The 19,360-nt window shown below is 38.8% G+C and overlaps 1 protein-coding gene across 1 annotated transcript in view; it reads left to right on the forward strand.

The window, feature by feature from the left end:
* Window positions 1–19,360, forward strand: part of plcd3a (phospholipase C, delta 3a) — a 142,969-nt gene that overhangs the window by 121,609 nt on the left and 2,000 nt on the right. Inside the window, exons 3-15 of the mRNA XM_079872405.1 lie at window positions 1,575–1,742; window positions 7,805–8,033; window positions 8,800–8,929; window positions 9,040–9,265; window positions 11,267–11,468; window positions 13,674–13,818; window positions 13,971–14,123; window positions 15,850–16,002; window positions 16,271–16,424; window positions 17,514–17,630; window positions 17,717–17,895; window positions 18,059–18,194; window positions 18,455–18,604. Of these exons, the coding sequence (XP_079728531.1) occupies window positions 1,575–1,742; window positions 7,805–8,033; window positions 8,800–8,929; window positions 9,040–9,265; window positions 11,267–11,468; window positions 13,674–13,818; window positions 13,971–14,123; window positions 15,850–16,002; window positions 16,271–16,424; window positions 17,514–17,630; window positions 17,717–17,895; window positions 18,059–18,194; window positions 18,455–18,604 (2,142 nt within the window). The remainder of the gene's footprint in view (window positions 1–1,574; window positions 1,743–7,804; window positions 8,034–8,799; window positions 8,930–9,039; window positions 9,266–11,266; window positions 11,469–13,673; window positions 13,819–13,970; window positions 14,124–15,849; window positions 16,003–16,270; window positions 16,425–17,513; window positions 17,631–17,716; window positions 17,896–18,058; window positions 18,195–18,454; window positions 18,605–19,360) is intronic.

Below are 19,360 nucleotides of genomic sequence, written 5' to 3' on the forward strand. Positions count from 1 at the left end.
GTCTCTTTGCTGCAAACACTCTTGGCTGTTTAGCAGAAGCAGTTGAGGGAGTTTGCACTGCCTCTATCCTCTCTCAATCATTACTCTTCTGTTGATCACCAACTTTTTATATTATTTACTTCTAGGTCCATTACTGTCACTCCAGTTTTTCTCTTTAATTTAACTGACTGAAAAGATATTAAAAATGAAAGAAAGCAATGTTTTATCACACTTCAGAGAGCTGAAGAAGATAAGAGGGTTTGAAGTAGTGTTGACTAGAGCAAATCTCCATGCTGTGAATGAATGCGCAGCAGCCATTTCACTGTGATCGTGACCTCTGTCTTTTTTTCAGGTCTTTTTGAGCCCAGTTAAAGCTCTGGCAGAGAATCAGGGGAGAATTCACTAAACACTTGCTTGCACAACATTTGCATACTGTATTTCAGTGTGAAAACCTTTGCATTATTCACTGCTCAATCCAGTTAAAGGCACTAAATGCATTAAGTCATTGTCATTCTTCTCAGTGCAAACATGGCTTTTAGACTGCAGCTTATTCACATGACTGTTTGCCTGGCACAAATAATGCCGAACTATTATGGCATGAGTAAACAAATAATTAAAAATATGTACCAACCCCAAACTTTTGATTGGTAGTGTATGTTTTTATGCATTTTCTGGTGGCAGTAATTCATATCAATTGAGCTTTTCTCAACCACAGCGCAATAATAAGTTAGCAGGCTAAGATTTTAGATTGCTAATTTTAGTCAGCAAGATTTGACCTAATTCCTTTAGGTGTTGTATACGCTGAATTGTCGCTAAAACAACCGAGCGTGTGCAAATAAGCCAGAATTTCAGCGAGCACAAATCATTTTTACTGAATTCCTCCCTCAACTAGCTTTTTTTTTTCTTTTCTCTTTTGTTTTTTTCCAGCTCAGCCTATTGTAGCACATGGACTGCACAGCCAGGCTTAACTTAGCTTTGAAAAGTCTGTAAAGAGCTCATTGTGCACTACTGGCAATTTTGCCATCATTGCTCTTAGTGAACAGTCCAAGCTTGCACAAGCCTGTGGAGGAGAGAAAGCCATTTTAATCTGAGCAACAAACATACCGTTGATGATTAAGAATGAAAGTATGACAAAAACAAAGAAGGACAGTTCATTTTGCCTTCCGATTTTCATACGTGCAGTCATTGCTGCTGACGTCGACACACTGAAATTGGCGTCTTACGTCACTGTGGGATGACATCATTCCTCATGTTTGTGACTGTAGACTGACCTGCCAGTGCTCTCACATCTCCACTATGTGTGAGTGTGCACATATATATATTGGAAGTAATGTTTGAGTAATGTGTTGATTTTGGTTCATATTTTGGATGAAGTATCAAAGCAGTGAATGACTCAGTGCTGGGAAGTGTTAGTCGCTGGCACGTATAGCCTGAATATGAGAACAACCTTGGGACGGCACATTATGAGTGAATTGCACCATGTGTAACTCTTGGAGACTTGACACTTCAGATTTACAGCATGTAGCAGGTGTGTTGGACAGACTGAAATAACAGAAGGTGAATTTATTTTAACGTTGTGTGTGTGTGTGTCATAGGTGTGTTGGACGATGAAGATGTGCGTGTGATGCTGCAGGGATCAAAGATGGTAAAGGTTCGATCCCAGCGTTGGAGGAAGGACAGGAGCCTGAAGCTTCTGGAGGACTGTGTGACGGTGTGGTGTGAGTCCAGCAAATCCTCCCGCAAGGGCAAGAGACAGCAGACCTGTGAGTACTGTATATCACCTGCCAGACCTGTGATCATTGAGCTGCATACAAAACTGCACAAAAATATCACAATTCAGCTTTTGAGTTCACAATTTGTGTGGCAAGCTGAGAAAGTGCATCATTTAGGGTCAGTTCAGTAAGTGAGTTCCTGAGGCCCTTTAACAAGATATTTTGTGTTTCTACAGAGTGTACCTTCCCACATCTTTACAACATATTATTTATTTGTTTAATTTGAATCACATAGAAAAAAAATGCAACTTGAAATTTGAGATTAAATTCAGTAAATAGAGCCTTCTTTACAAGGGTTTTGTCTGGGGAATTCATTCATTTCTTAATTTATTCATTTATTCTTACAATACAGAAAGAGTTTGATGATTCAGGAATGACTTTACAGAATGCCGGTGCACTGTTGTCATGATCATAGGGATTCAGGATCCGTAATGCCAGACCTTTACATGCGAATGAGAGGCTTTAATACTGCTTTAGCATTTGTTGGTCTTAATCACAGTATGGGATATGTTTCATAACTAGTCAAATCAAGGAGTCATAGTCACACCCTAGAGGAATAATATTGAGAAAACAAACTAAGCTATTTTAACTAGTTTTCTTCTGTCTCCTCTCACTCTGACCTCATACTTGGCTTTAAGTCAAAACAAGTCATTATTAATGCTTTGTTTGCTCTGCTCTCTTTGTATACCTATTGTTAACCTCATCCCAAAGGACACAGCAGGCATTAAATCTTATGACGTACAATTTTTAGAAAATGAATGCCACTTTTGTTTAACTGGACGGATGGATTTGGCTTAGTGTAAGGAACTGTAGCAGTGACCCAATTAATCACGGGTCAGTCGAGGTAAAGATTTTCAAATGACGTAACAAAGGCCTAAATGCTGCGCTAGATACATAAAGAATGCAGAAAGGTTGTACAATGATGTGTCAATACAGGTGCAATCATAATATACTGTATGTCTTGTATTTTTATGAGACGTGAACATGGACGGCCTTTTGTTGTTTTTGAACCATTTATAGTTTATGTTATCATTAGGGCTGTCAGTTGCATGATATGCTGATTAAACAAATTAATCACAGATGTTCAAGATAAAAAGACAATAAAAGAAATTCAAAGACATTACTTTTTTTGGTAGACAAGTGCATCATTAAATATGCATTATAAAAGTAGTATTAGAGGTCAGTATATAGTTTGTTTTATTTTGGCTGAATTTTTTTTTTAATCAGTTTGAAATGATTAAATAATGACAGAATTGTTGTTTTCGGATGAATAATTTAATATATGAATATGTCCTTGAACTTTATGTTGGGGATCCAGTATTATTCTTTTTTTCCCCGTTGTAAAACTGATTCATATTTGACCATACTTGCTCTGTGTGATATATTGCTTGGCAGGTTTTTGTTGAGGGACGGGACTTTCCAAGCAGTGCAACAGCAAACAGAAAACCCATAAAGTTGTGTGTGCATATATCTGAACTCATTAATGCATGTGTGCAGGTGTGTGTTTGTGTCTATATATACAGCAGATACTGGCTTAGACGCTCAGCTTCTTTTCAGTTTAATTTCCTTGTTTTATTTGTTCTACAAGGAAATTAAACTGGAAATATTTCAGGTTATGAACTGTAATTACTTTCTAAAGCTCCCTTTAAATGCTGGATACCCAGCTAACAAAAATATTTTGTTAACGTTCCAATCAAGTTATGAAAAGTTGTATTTTTAAAAACATTTATTTTTTTTTTTTTTTGGTTATGCAAATGTTGGGAAACTTGATTTTTAATGTTCTCTGAATATTTTGAACATTTTAAACATTAGACCATCTTTCTACTAAAATGTTTCAGAAAAAGAAAAACGTTTAATAAATTATGTATAAATACTGTTTTTGTTCTAGCGTTTTGAGAACTTTATTAAAGACCAGATAACTCTGAATAAACGTTCTATTAACATTACTGAAAAATGTTCCTAACTTTGAGAGAACATTAGCCAGAACTTCTGAGAACGTTCCCGGTTTTCTGGTTAGATGATTTCAGACCAGCAGATTTGGTGCTTTTACCTTGAATAGAGATGTTATGGGACATGGCCCAATTAATTATCCCAATCGGTTACTTTCACCTTGCTTTTCAGTCAGGTGATTGTTAATCTTTTTTAATCACACAAATTTAACCTTTGCTATAATGGAAACGTACCACATATTCATCTGTGACGAGACATTATGGGATGCTCTATCATCCCTAATCCCTAGTTGTTCAGATGATTGTTAATCTGTTTTTAACCTCACTTATGCTCTTCAAATGAAATGATAATCTGCTGTGAGAGTGAAGAGAATCTGACTTCCTGCTATAATCCCATTCATGACACTTCTCTGGAGTATGGGAACGTTATTAGACCACAGGTGTTGGTGGACCCTATTTAGGGAGCCTTCAGCCTCTCTGTCATTCATCTCAGCCCTCTGAAATATCTGCGATTACCTCAGCTGTCATCACCCTTAAAATCTGTAATTTTGTGATCTCTCTTCATGTTTGCTGAAAACATGGCTATGAGATATCTGTCTGTATTTAAGTTTCCATATGCACATCTAGCCATACAATACTATAGGTTAAAGCCCAGGTCATTATGTTTATGAATAATCTCTGCTCTCAGGAGGATTTATGAGTCTTTCTGATGACTTCTGAAACCTTGAGGATAAAAGTGAACCTGTGACTAATCATGTGACTCTCTGTGATTAATAATTTGTGCTCTCTGACACACACACACACACACACACACACACACACACACACACAGCGCGCGCACAATCACAGGGTGTAGTGTTAGTAAGCACAGATGTCCATGTGTAACTCATTTTAGATGTTTTGTTATTTTGGTTAATAGTTCTTTAAAGACATTGTTGATTATGTAATATAATTATGTAATAATTGGTGTTTTTATTTTAATTGGAACAGATTTGGGCTTTATTGTTTCTTTTGACTCCTTCAGGTGTGCTGCGTTTGTAGTGTTAACATAAAAGCATCTTGACTCACCTCAGGCAACATTAAAAGTCCGAACATAATTCATTTGGAAGTATATTTGGAAACAACAATATACTTTACAGTATTACTATACTTGTTTCACTCTTGGCAAATCAGTAACATTGTTCAATATGAAATGTTCAGTGGACTCTCTGTTAGACTAGTTGGGACAACATTTGGGGAAAAAATTATATTTATCATGTACATTTACTACAGTATATTTGATCACATGGTAGTACATCGCTATTCAGCATAAAAGGATAGAGTAGTAAGCAACATAATGTGTGTAAGTATAGATGGGTAAACTTGTGAAAGCATTTTACGTTTTTTTGTCGTTATTTGAAAAATAAAGACTTAATATATCTGTTCAAATGCTGTTTAATACTGTGCAGTACAATAAAGCTATTGTTACAAAAGATTTCGATTTAAAATAAATGCTGTTCTTTTGAACTTTACATTCATCGAAAATCCTGAAAATAAATGCATCACGGTTTCCACAACAATATTAAGCAGCACAACTGTTTTCAACATTGATAATAATAAGAAACGTTTCTTGAGCAGCAAATCATCATATTAGACTGATTTCTGAAGGATCATGTGACACTGAAGACTGGAGTAATGATGATGAAAATTCAGCTTTGACATCACAGGAATAAATTAAAATATATTAAAATAGAAAACAGCTATTTTCAACTGTAATAATATTTCACAATATTACTGTTTTTACTGTATTTTTGATCAAGTAAATGCAGCCGTGGTGAGTATAAGAGACTTATAGACAAACTTTTGAATGGTTGTGTATAACATGAAGCTCACTTGATAACACTTATTCGACTGTACTGCTCAACTCAGCGTGCAGCAGTAGAAGAGACGAGACGGCCTCGCTTTCTGTTTCTGTCTTGTGCTGCGTCACACTGGGTTCAGGAATGCAGGCTCAGCTGCTCCTGTCCTATCCCAGCATGCCCCTCACAACTCGTGGCGTTACATCATGCACCACTTCATTCCTCTGTTATTTTGGCTATTTATTAGGGTAGATAAAGATAGAAGACACATGGTTATGGCATACGTGTCAAATAGGCTGGGCAAAATGATTCCGGTGTGTGTAGGAGATGAGTCTGTCCAGGTGTCATCGTGCTGTTAGGCATTGGGCGGCGGATGCAGGGCCGGACACACTGAGAGTTTATGTTCCCGTAGATCTATGCAGCGGGCATTAGTGAGGAATGCCAGTGGCATAGTAAACGGCCGTTCACTGCACATGTCTCAGCGCACACGCTGTTAAAATTAACACCCTTCTTCAGACATACACAAGAATCATGAATGCGTGTTTGTCAGATGGCTGTTGGAAGTGGGCAGAGAGTCTTTGCCATTTAAAAGAGCTTGTGTCTGTCTTCCCTTGTGTCTCTTTGTTTATTTGCAGTGTAGGAGTTTCCACATATCAAAGATGTTATTGTTGCGACCACTGTCCTGTGCTGTGCTAGATTATGATTCCTCATTATAGCTGACTTGATATGGACACTTGAACCGTATTAGACTCTTTATATGTAATGTGCGTGTGCGTCTGTGCGCGTGCGCGTGTGTGTGTGTGCGTGTATGTGTGCGTGTGTGTGTGTGTGCGTGTGTGTTTTAGGAGTAATGAACATTTTTTGGCACTCTGTTGCACAGGTCATGTTTTACAAGAGCCATATTAATCCTCATGTCCAGCTTCACACACTGTGATGACATCTTTTAACTCCTTTTTGCATGGACAATAATGATTGTTTAAATTTATTTTGTATTATTATTATTTTTAGCTGTACGTGTTCCGGTTGCTTGTTTATTATTTCCCAGACTGTTTATGGTTTCTAATAACTAGAGTTTTAGACAGCCTTTCACTTGAATGAAACATTTTGCTTAAATTAATGTTCTTTTGATTGACACAACTAAGACTTCCTTTTCATTTGTTTCATTCCTGCACCACTAGTAACACCAAAACAGAATTGTAGTTCTGTTCTTTGAGTCGCCTGACCTGGCCTGACAGAATGACATTAAGGGCCCTATTTTAACGATCTGAAATGCAAGTATCAAACGCGAAACTTAAGTAACTTTGTGGGCAGATCTCGATGCAAATCTAAAATGGGTTGGTCTGAAGTAGCTTCATTATTCATAGGTGTGGTTTGGGCGTAACGTGAAATAAACCAATCAGAACATCATCTCACATTCCCTTTAAGAGCAGGCGCGCTTGTTCCATGGCGGATTGCTATTATAACGGCGGATTTGCCAGGCGCACGCCAGGAGCGGTTCACAGCCGAGGAGACCGACGTTCTCGTCAGGGCCGTAAAACACAGAGAAGTGACATTGTATGGGGATGGGAGAAACCCACCCAAATTAGCTTCTGTTAAAAAGGCATATAATAATTTGGGTAAATGTGTAAGCTAGATTTATGCCTAATTTTTTCACATCTTCATGGACACCACAATGATTTCCCTTGTGTGGTAATATTTTTCCTTGTATTTATATATGGTTTGCAAATATGGGAACTGCTGCCTGCGTCTGTGTAGATGAGAGAAGCAAAGTGTATGCGTGTTGTGCACACGCTACATTATGGCCAAGTATGCGCCCTTAAAATAGCATCTGAATGCGCCACTGAAAACGCACCACTGACTTTAGACTAGGTTTTTCCTGGTCAGTGGCGGAATTGTTTTCTGCAACTGCAAAATAGCACCAGGGAACGTTTGCGCCGGAACACGCCTCCTCTTTTCGCTGAACCGCCCCCTGGAGCGCAAGTTCATTCCCTAATTTACCGACGTGCGTCTGTGGAGGGAAAAGTCAGCTGTGCGTCGGGTGCAAAATAGGAATGATACATGCGTCGGTGTACAAAGTCACTTGCGCTGGGTGCCAGATCGGGCCCTAAAGATCGATGTTTGAAACTTGTTTGATTCATTTCTTTATGCAGTTCTGTTTGGTGCCATTAGTGGCGCGTAAATTACACACTTCACCTTTAAGTAACATATTATGTAAATGAATATCAGAAGTAATGGACTAAGCATTCATTTGTTTTCTCTCTGTCAGTCTCTGTGTCGGAGGTGGAGTGTGTGCGGGAGGGCTGTCAGTCGGAGTGTCTGCGACGGATGGCAGGTCTGGTTCCAGAGACCAACTGCTTCACTGTGGTATTCCGTGGAGGAAGGAAAAGCCTGGATCTGTGCTGCCCCACACAGGAGGTAGCGGAGTGCTGGGTCCGAGGCATCCGCACACTCAAAGACCGAGTCTCCAACATGAGTCAGAAAGAAAAGCTGGACCAATATCCTTAAAGCCATACCTGCATGGTAAAACCTCCAGCACATTAGTGCCATGTACAGCATTTAATACACATTTAATCATAGTATTTAAACAGAAGGCTTAGGTTAAGTTTCCTTGGCCACCATTTGCCAATAAATGCACACGTAAACACACTCTCCATTACTCAGTGAGAGAGCTGACTATATATAGACCAGATGTAGAACAGATTTCTACACGCACACATGAACCACATGCTATCTCTTCTCATCTGAAATACCTTTGTCCTGTTTCTCTTTCCCCCAATGTGGTTTTCACTGTATTATCTTTTCTTTTTTTCACCTGAATGCTCTTTATTATCTTTTTCTTTAATATATTTTGGTTTCAGGTGCAATGTTAATTTTCGACTACATGCAGCTTCTAATTTTGATTTTAGAGCTAAAGTGTGTCAATTTAAGTTTAAATACTTTTATTACTTTTATTACTAATACTTTCATATATGTGTTAAATATATGTTTAATGTGTTAAAATATATTTTCATTATAAATTAATTTTATATATTTTTACATATTTATAATGTATTAATACACTTTATTAATATATTGTAATTGAATGTTTTATATTTTCTGTTTATAGCATTATATTCTTTTTTATTTAATTACAAACTAAGTAAGTTCCTTATGGCTTAGGTTGGGTTGCAGAGAGATTGTTTATAGTTTCGTACTGTATGGCTGGCATCATGTTGTGTATGTATGTCATGGCTTTGTCAAGTTTTCCCTAACTGTGCACACTTGGATTCGAGGCTATCTGAGACGTGCAGATCAGAACCAGGATGGGAAGATGAGCTACGACGAGGTGAAACATCTGCTACAGCTGATCAACATTGATCTGAACGAACAGTATGCTCGCACCCTCTTTAAGGTTTGTGCGAGAGATCCATATAAGTGGCAGGAGTTGTTGTAAAAAAAACGTGTTTAAATGAAATTAAGCCTCGAGCAATCTTTCTCTTTTGTTCCTCCTCTCGTCTGTAGAAGTGTGATCGTTCCTGTGACGGGCGGCTGGATCATGTGGAGATTGAAGAGTTCTGTCGTGAGCTGATGCGCAGGCCGGAGCTGGACGCGGTGTTCAGGCATTATTCCAGTAACGGATGTGTGCTCACCACCTGGGAGCTGCGGGATTTTCTTGGAGACCAGGGCGAGGACCCATCGCTGGCCCATGCGAAGAGTCTCATCCAAACCTATGAACTCAACAACTGGGGTACACAGCCATCAGAACCATACATTATTTGTTATTGAAGGCATGTTAATGGGCACACTGGGTTTATATATTAAAGGTGGTATCAGTGATTTCAGGCCCAAATTTTTTTTTATCACATTCATCTAATCTTTCCTAACGATCCGCTAGCTGCCCGCCCCATAAGCATGCCGTCAAAAAAATGCGTCTCTGTAGGCAGCCTAGGCTCTGAGATCTGCAGACAAAAACAATTGGTTTCACCAACCACTCAAAACCAAAACAAATAGTTTTCGAACCAATCACCGACAGGGGGTGGGTGTTGTGAGGTTTTGTGCTAGTGCACGGCTGCACGCGAAGTCGGAGCTGAAGAAGAAGCTGGCTCAAAACCTCACAACACCCACCCCCTGTCGGTGATTGGTTGGAACACTATTTGTTTTGGTTTTGAGTGGTTGGTGAAACCAATTGTTTTTGTCTGCAGATCTCAGAGCCTAGGCTGCCTACAGAGACGCATTTTTTTGACGGCATGCTTATGGGGCGGGCAGCTAGCGGATCGTTAGAAAAGATTAGATGAATGTGATAATTTTTTTTTTGGGCCTGAAATCACTGATACCACCTTTAATATTAATCTTTTAACTCAGTCAAGACTTTTGTACAATGAAGTTTTCAGTTTATTCATTACGGCTGTGAGAGCTCTTAGCAAAAAGTATATTTTTGTATATATGTACTGTATATATATATATATATATATATATATATATATATATATATATATATAAACAGTGCTTAACAAATTTATTAGACCACCACCCAATGTAAGGTTTGTGCCACAGCTGCCGTAAACTAACAGTATTGGTGATTACCAAAATCCCTTTTTCTGTTACGTTAATCCACCAAATTGTATAAACTCTTTAGTCATAGTTGGCCAAGTCAAACTCCAGTCTTGAATCCTATTGGGCAAATTTGGGATTTAGTGTATTCAAAGATAGATCTCACAAAAGTTTTATCAAAAGCAATTTTTTGGGAACAATTACAAACTATTTGGAAATCAATAACAACAGAGACTTCATTATGACAGGAGGCCTAATAAATTTGTTAAGCACAATATATATAATTTTTATATATAATATTACATAGATTTTTTATTACTGTACTACTGTTATATGAGAAATGAGATGCCGCGTTTCCACCAAAATTAGCCAGAACAATTTGTCCCAGGAACTTTTTTTCCCCCAGACCTGTTGCTGTCTGCGTTTCCACCGTGGTCTAAAGTACCGTGAAGATTAGGCAAATTAGTCAGGTGACATAGGACTGCGCGCACTGCAACATATTTTTTAGAAATGGTGGTTGAAATGAAATGCTGCGTGGAGTCAACCAATCAGCATCATCAACCAAGTCCCTCCCCCAAAAGTTCCTGAACTTTGAAAAAGTACTACCTCGCAAGCAGGAACTTTCTAAGGGGGAAATTTTTTCCCGGAACTAACCTTAACCCTGGCTCCTGCAGTCGAAACACACCGAGAACCACCCCAAAGCTCCTAGTTCCTGCGGTAGAAATGTGGCTTAACAGGCTACCCACATTGTGCTCATGTAGGTAACATCAGTTCAAATCTAGCTCACATTTCTTTTGCTGTTCTGACATTATTTCCTGTCTACTGTCAATAGAAATGAAAGGCGAATTCAAAACAGTTCAAAACGGCTTTATTTTGTCATTGTGTGTGCTAATGATATATAAATCCAACCTGTTGAGAACTGGAGCGAAAAGCACGCCTGAAATACTGAAAAACCTTGCCTGTCCACTTCCACGAAGTAGTGTGAGCACATAGCTCAGTAGTGTGTCATTGGTTATTGTGCTATTGTTACAAACAATAATTGCTCTTTTCCTGATTGCTCTTACTAGAATTGAGGGTAACATGCTAGCAAAACTAAATATGATAAAAAGCATGTATTAAACACTTCCTCAGCCAGCTCTATTGAAGCTTGTGTTTAAATTTTAGCTTTTGACCAATACATTTTCTTTCTGACTCTCAGCCCAGAAGAATCTGTTCATGACCCTGAACGGTTTCACCATGTACATGCTCTCGAACGAGAACGATGTGTTTAACCCGGATCACTCTCACGTGTATCAGGACATGAGCAGACCACTGGCTCACTACTACATCTCTTCCTCTCATAATACATACCTGACCAAAGACCAGGTGACCAGCGCCAGCAGCACTGAGCCTTATATCAGGTACAACATCCACCCACCCACACCTTATCATCTGCCTCTAGCACCTCGAAGATACAGCAGATAGAAAGAAAACACACTTATACTTCGTTCTGTAAAATTGCAATGATTACTTGTGTCTGCATTACAGCATATTTTCTAACCATTTGTGTTGTGTTCTATTACACTGACTGAGAGAAATTTAATAGAATAGACAAGCAATTTACGTTTGTAAATTAGAAACTGATTCAAAGAAAAATTATGCCCCAGGTCCCAGTAAAAGGAAAAACTATTAAGGTGACTTTAGATGAAACATACATCACCATTCAAAAGTCTCTTATGTTCACCAAGGCTGAAACATACAAACAGTAATATTGTCAAATACTATTACAATTTATAATAATTATTTTAATATATTTAATTTTTGTCTATTTATGTCATCTATTCCTGTGATGTCAAAGCTGAATTTTCAGCATCTCCTGTCTTCAGCGATCCTTCAGAAATCATTCTGATATGCTAATTTCAGAAGCATTTCTTCTAATTATCAATGCTGAAAACAGTTGTGCTGCTTAATATGTTTGTAGAAACTGTGAAACACCTTTTCAGGATTCAAAAGAACAGCATTTAAAATATATTTTGTAACATTGTAAATGTCTTCACTATCGTTTCGGGTGCCTGAGAACGCAAACTTTTGAAAACAGGTTTCAAAGTGCAAGTTTTTAAACCGGTCTCCGTGTAAACAGCAAAAACACGAATCTCTGAAGACGATGACGTCACGCACATGCGTATTACGTGTTCAGCTTATAGTGTTTCATCGCCATCTGATGGTGTGGCAGCAGAATACAGGGTTTTTAGTCGTTTTCGCGGATCCGTGTCAATGGGGATCGTTTTGACGATGGTGTCGTCTGTACATGGAAAACTCGAAGGAACAACTTCTCTGTTTTAAGCATTTCGTTGTCATGTAAACGTACCCTAAACGAGTTAGTTAATTAAACAACCGGTGAATGGAATAATTAACCAAGGGAACAAACTGGCACACACTAGGAAACTAGGTCAAATGACAGGGTAGGGCACAGGCAAACAGGAACAGGGAAAACAGAACCAAAACACAATGAAACTAAGACACGGTGATAGATAGATAGACACGGTGTGTTTTTGATTCCTTTAAGAGATTACCGCATATCTTGCATTATCTCTGTCTGCAGAGATGGAAACAGACATATTTTGATACAAAGGTACATCACGTAATCAAAATTTTGATGGAAAACACACCCACTCGATCTTACAGCACAGAAGAGACACCAAAGATCTTACATTTGGAAATAATCAAACTTATAACAGCATAATAGTAGAAAATATATAAATGATTAAAGAAACCAATAACATGTAAAAGAATATTAATGCAACATAAGGAACATGCAATTAATAATGATTAAATGAATACATAGCTATCTATGACAAGAATTCAAAAATAAGGGATTAACAATATTCATAAAAAGGAATAATTAAAAGAATAAATTGCTAAAGTTCGAATATGAATAATTTCTTATACACCAGATTGACAGGTAATCTAATTCTGCAAGGCTCGCATTTTGTTCAGAATGAAATATTTGATCACCAGAGGAAGCTTAGTCTCGCGTAGCCAGACCTTTAGACTGATGGCAGAAGGTCTGGACTTCATTGCAGACCAACATGCAAAGCAACCAATCACAGTTTGTTTTGTTCTGCGTTGTGTAGGGGTGTGAAAATGTAAAGCCAATGTCTCTACGATAACTGACCAATAACAGCATCTAATAACTGAATCATTCAAGAAAGATCGTTGTGCAAGTTTACTGCAACTTCACATACTTACCATCTTATACCAGACAGAGCGTTAAAGAACACGACACACACGTCTCCCTGAAATCCTGTAGAATTCAACAAATCAGATAACAACTTCAAAACTCCCAAAGTGTTTCCCATTTTGTGCGCAGTTTGCATCAGACGTTCAGCTGTGGGCGTGACGTCTGATGCTGAGACCAGAGGCAGCTATACAAAACTTACAGAACCACTAGGGTTATGAGAAACAGCACACAACGCTGATGATGACATTTAATGTTTATACTCTTTGTTTGCTGTTAAACTCATGGGTCTTGTGTGTGTGTGTGTGTGTGTGTGTGTGTGTGTGTGTGTGTGTGTGTGTGTGTGTGTGTGTGTGTGTGTGTGTGTGTGTGTGTGTGTTGTGTTTAGAGCTCTGCATCAGGGCTGTCGCTGTGTTGAGCTGGACTGCTGGGACGGTGATAAAGGAGAGCCCGTAATTTTCCACGGACACACACTCACCTCCAAAGTGCTCTTTAAAGAAGTCATCGAGACCATCGCTCAGTACGCCTTCAAGGTGCAGACGCATGAAGCACAACAACAGCCTATAATGAAAATCTTTGTATAATGCAACAATATGGGTTAGCGTAGCATGTTTTTTTTAAAATAGTTCACACTTAGTGTAAACAGTTGTTTCTCTCAAACACTAATGTCTCTCTCTCTCCGCAGGCGTCTCCATATCCTCTGATCTTGTCCCTGGAGAATCACTGCTCAGTGGAGCAGCAGGCGGTCATGGCGCAGCACCTTAGCTCCATTCTGGGCAAAAAGCTCCTGAGAAAGCCACTCAACGAGCTGCCCCTCCAACAGCTGCCCTCGCCTGAGGTCACACACACTTCCAGTTTTCCTCTTCCTTGAATTAAGAATGAATTATTCATGGAATTCAATTCCATGTTGAAATTAGGTCATGTGACCTCTGTGTAGCTTTCTACTGTTTGAAGCCTTTAGTGTTGCATACTACTTATGTGGGCAGTATGTACAGTAGTGTCCACTGTACTGTGGAATAAGCAATACTCTAAATTTTTCTTTAATAAACAATAATTACTGTATGTAACTATTTCACACCACGATTGTGAATAACGATAATGTGCTGTCACTCATTTGCATTTACATATACTCTACCATTAAAGGGGTGGTAAAATGCCCTTTTCACAAGATGTAAAATAAGTCTCTGATGTCCCCAGAGTGTCTATGTGAAGTTTTAGCTCAAAATACCCCACAGATATTTTTATATAGCGTGTTAAAGTTGTCACTTTTTGAGGGTGAGCAAAAACGCACCGTTTTGTGCCTGGCCCTTTAAATGCAAATGAGCTGCTGCTCCCGGCACAGAGAGCGGAGCTTCAAGAGCTTGTGTGTGTTAGCAGCTCCGATTACCTCACACACACACACACACACACACACGAAAATGTCAGAAACTGTTCTGCCTTTTACGTTTAAACGGAGTCAGAAAATGATGGAGAGACTCAAGAAGAAGTGACAACACGTAGAATGCAACAGGACATTTCTGAATGGTTAGTTGATGAATTTATGTTGCTGATGGGAGTTAACTATCTTCAATTAGCATATTCTGTCATGATAATCTATAGATCGCTCATATAGGAACTGTTGTGAGATGCACACAGAGTGACTTTCTATTGCATGTGAAAAGATGGATGCTACAGTTTGAGCTGACTCACAAATGTGCTCGACTACAACAACTCTTCCTCTTCTCAACATGGACTGTGTGTTCCCGGGGGTGGGGTTTATGTACATTTTAGGGTTGGTGATGTCACTAACCCTGTAGGAATGTCGTGTAGTCCCTACCAGCCATTTGTTGTAGTCCTTAAAAAATGATTTCTTTAAAAGCAAATATCTCCCTTTGCTTTGAACTTTCAGTCATCAGTCACATGATCCTTCAGAATCATTCTAATATGATGATTTGATGCTCAAGAATTTTTGAGGAAACCGTGTTTATTTGTTTTGGGGGTTTTTTATCCATTAATTCATCCTTTCTGAATAAATAAAAAAATATTTTTGTAAAAAAAAATTGTAAATCTTACTGACCCCAAACTTTTAAACAGTAGTGTGTGCATTCAACAGATGCTTTGTCTAAAATTACTTTTTGGTATTGCTAATTCTTCCTTTCTTGCTCTTGGAAACTTCCTGTTTACATTCTGGGGATTATCAGTAAAAACATCTGACTCTTGCTGCCTACAAAAAAAACCCCCAAAAAAACGTTTAGGACATTTGCAATCGTGTAGTACTAGGAGTGAATTTAAGTCAACACATGCCAGTACTCATTTAGTGTAAGTTTTCTTACTGTGTCAAGCACTCTTGCCTCTTTTTTCATATGTATCATGATATTTCCTCCTCTCTTTCACTGTTTCCAAGACTTTTCTGTCATCCCACCATTCTTACATACTATTTAAGGTGTGTTCAGCCTCTGATGTAAATTATGATGTTTACTGTCACGGTGTTATAAAACGCCCATTTTCCAAGAAGAACAAAGTGTTCATGGTATTGGTGAACATTTCACCAATGTTCTTTCTCTCATGTGCCTGTTTTACTGTAGGAGTTGATGGGGCGGATCCTGCTGAAGGGGAAGAAGTTGAGTGGTCTGCTGGGGAAGAATGACAGCTGGATAAGCTTCTCAAATAGCTTAGATGAAGATTCTGCTGTGGGAGGGGGCGGGAGCAAAAAGGAATCTAAAAAGGATCCTGGGAGGGTGAGTCCAGATATGAATGGCTTTCCTGGCCAAGTTATTTTGTAAATTATCGGCTGTTTATGTGGTTTGATGTGTACTATTTGTGTTTTAACATTTGGCATATTTGAGATAATTAATGGTGTATGTGTATGAGTATGACTGCAGCTCAGGTAAACGTATCAGCTATATGCATCATACTGTATGAAGTGTATGTTTATGATTCATAAACTCTGAAGAAAATCCTCCTGTGTGTGTACATACGCATTGACATGTATAAATCTTCCCCCAGTCTGTGAGCACTAAACTGAGTCCAGAGATGTCAGATCTGGTGGTGTATTGTCAGAGTGTGCCCTTCAGTGGTTTCGAGACAGCCAATCAGAGACCTCCTAGCGTGATGTCCTCTTTCTCTGAGAATGAGGCGCTTAAACTCATCAAAGACTCAGGTGAGATGACCTGAACACATCTTACACTGCATATTCACTCAAGCCACATCGTGCTCCGTGTGCTTTAGGACCGGCCTGATCCACAGAACCACTGCAATGAGAGGCATGTCCTGTCTTTTTAAGAAAAAGCATAATAATATCCATATAATATATCATAATAGAAGTGATATAGATATAGATATCCATCATAATAGAAGTGGCACGCGACTTCCCAGAAATACACTGCTGTATAAATGTATTTCACAGGTTACTGTGAACTGTGTATTGTTTTAATGTTTACTGCTTTTATCAAGGCCTGTTGCCTAGGGCTCCACCAGATGGTTTATAATAAATGAGCAGATCACTTCCAATGCAAAGACGCTGCTCTTCCAGCCAACACTGACAGCCAGCGGCATGACAAATTTACATCAAACTCACATCATTTCAGAATTAGGTCGTGTCACACCACTCAGTTTCAGAGCTCAACCTTTACCACACAAACCACAATAACTGTGATAACCAAAAAAAACAAACATAATTAGACAAAGGTCAGTCACGCTATCCTTTGGAAAAAAAAAAAAATCTATATTGAAACTATAGGAGGAAACTATCAGATTATATAATGTGTTTAGTTAATCAAAGCAATATTTACTCTACCGTTCAAAAGTGTGGATCATAAAAGAAGTCCACCAAAGCTGCATTGTTTAAATCAAAAATAGAGTAAAAACAGTAATATTGTGAAAAACTATTACAATTTAAAATAACTGTCTTCGGTGTCCTTCAGAAATCATTGTAATATGCTGATTTGCTGCTCAAGAAACAATTCTTATCAATGCTGAAAACAGATGTGCCGCTTGATATTCTTGTGGAAACTGATACTTTTTTCTGTTGTGCTCTGATTAATAGAAAGTTCAAAAGAACAGCATTTATTTGAAATAGAAATGTCTTTGCTGTCATTTTTGATCAATTTAATGCATCCTTGCTGAATAAAAGTATTCAAATCTTACTGACCCAAACTTAAGTGTATGCAAAAACAATGAGAATATAAATTAGTTAACAGCATTAAAACAAAATTGTATCTGTTCATTGTTTTATGTGTGTCCCCTGTAGGGAAGATGTTTGTTCGACTTAACAGTCGGCAGCTGAGCAGGATTTACCCATCAGGCCAGAGACTACAGTCCTCCAACTACGACCCCCAGGACATGTGGAACGGGGGCAGCCAGATGGGTGAGCCGAACGAACACTCGGACATTCCTGCATGTCTCCAAGTCCAGCAGTAAATGCTTGAAAGCTTCATTCTCTCTGTTCTCTAGTGGCTCTGAACTTCCAGACACCAGGAGAGCAGATGGATCTGAACCAGGGCCGCTTTCTGCCCAACGGGCGCTGTGGATATGTGCTCAAACCTGACTTCCTGTGTCACCCGAAGTCCGACTTTGACCCTGAGAACACTGGTGGAGGACCAGGACATATACCCACACAACTCACCATACGGGTTAGTAACTGCTCCGCTTCTCTTGTTTAGCTTTTCATGACGGTCTGACAGGAAATATTGCTCAGCTTCCCATGTGCCCTGTAAATATTTTGATAAATCTTTTTTTCTACATTCACATTTAATCATTTTTACTGTACTTGTGGGCCATTTGTTTCTCCCACAGATTATTACAGCTCAGCAACTTCCTAAAATAAACATTGACAACCCCAACTCCATTGTGGACCCGCAAGTCTGGGTGGAGATTCATGGAGTTTCCATCGATAAAGCTCGTGACAAAACCCAGCGCATTGACAACAATGGTGAGGCAAATGAGATTTTCTGTAATCTAAAGGTATTATGTTGTGGTGTATGATTGTTTAATCCATAAAGATCTTTTCAAATATCTTATAAATGGGAATAGAAACATTGCTGTTTTAATGGTGTGTATATTAATTTAGTTTCATGTAATAGCACATTTATTTTGCCTGTGCTGTGACAAACAATAGATTTTCCAACAATTAGAGATGTTCCTGTCAGGATTGAAAATTGAGTGTGTGTGTGTGTTTGTCTCCCCCTGCAGGTTTCAACCCCCGCTGGGATTGTACTGTGAGCTTTCAGCTGCAGGTGCCTGAACTTGCCTTGGTGCGTTTCATGGTGGAAGATCACGACCACAAATCTAAGAACGATTTTATTGGCCAATTCACCCTCCCCTTCACCAGCCTACGAACAGGTGTGTGTGTGTGTGCGAGTGTGTTTGGTATACACAATATAATGTTTTAATAAGACATATATAATATTTAAACATATGCATGGTTTGTGGTGGAAGAAATACAAAGTTCTGGTATGAAACTCTAGATGGCGCAGGCTAATAGGTCCTTTTACTCACCTGTTCATAATCACATCATTATCTATAGGGCACAGCTGATTGGTTCCTGCCGTATCAGTAGCCAATAATCTTGCTGCTCAACCTTTAAATACTTGGTTAGCATTTGTCTTAGCAGTGCAGCGCGCTCAGAAACCCTCCACCTTCCCCAGCTCCACCTGTATAGATCTGCTACGGTTAATTCATGTACACTATATTGTACAGCAGCAGCATGTCTTACTTGCTCACAGCAGCGTTTGGTGTATGTATTGACAGTAGCAAGTCCCGTACTTACTCTGCCGCAGCAACAGCAATAAACTACAGCAGCAGCGTAGCTGATCTATTCCACCAAGATCAAACATACAGCACTGTCATACCCATTACCATGCCAATCACTCCGAGCGTTGTCATGACAGAACTGTTTGTATTTTATATTTTCCAACACTAACTGTCCTTCAAAAGTTTAGGGTCAGTAAGATTTTTTGAATACTTTTGTCCAGCAAGGACACATTAAATTGATCAAAAGTGACAGTAAATTCATTTATAAAGTTACAAAATAAGTTATATTTCAAGCAGATGCTGTTCTTTTGAATCCTGATTTTCTTTTTTTATCACGGTTTCCAC

The sequence above is a fragment of the Squalius cephalus genome (assembly GCF_949319135.1).
Source record: "Squalius cephalus genome assembly, chromosome: 1".
Classification (NCBI taxonomy): domain Eukaryota; kingdom Metazoa; phylum Chordata; class Actinopteri; order Cypriniformes; family Leuciscidae; genus Squalius; species Squalius cephalus.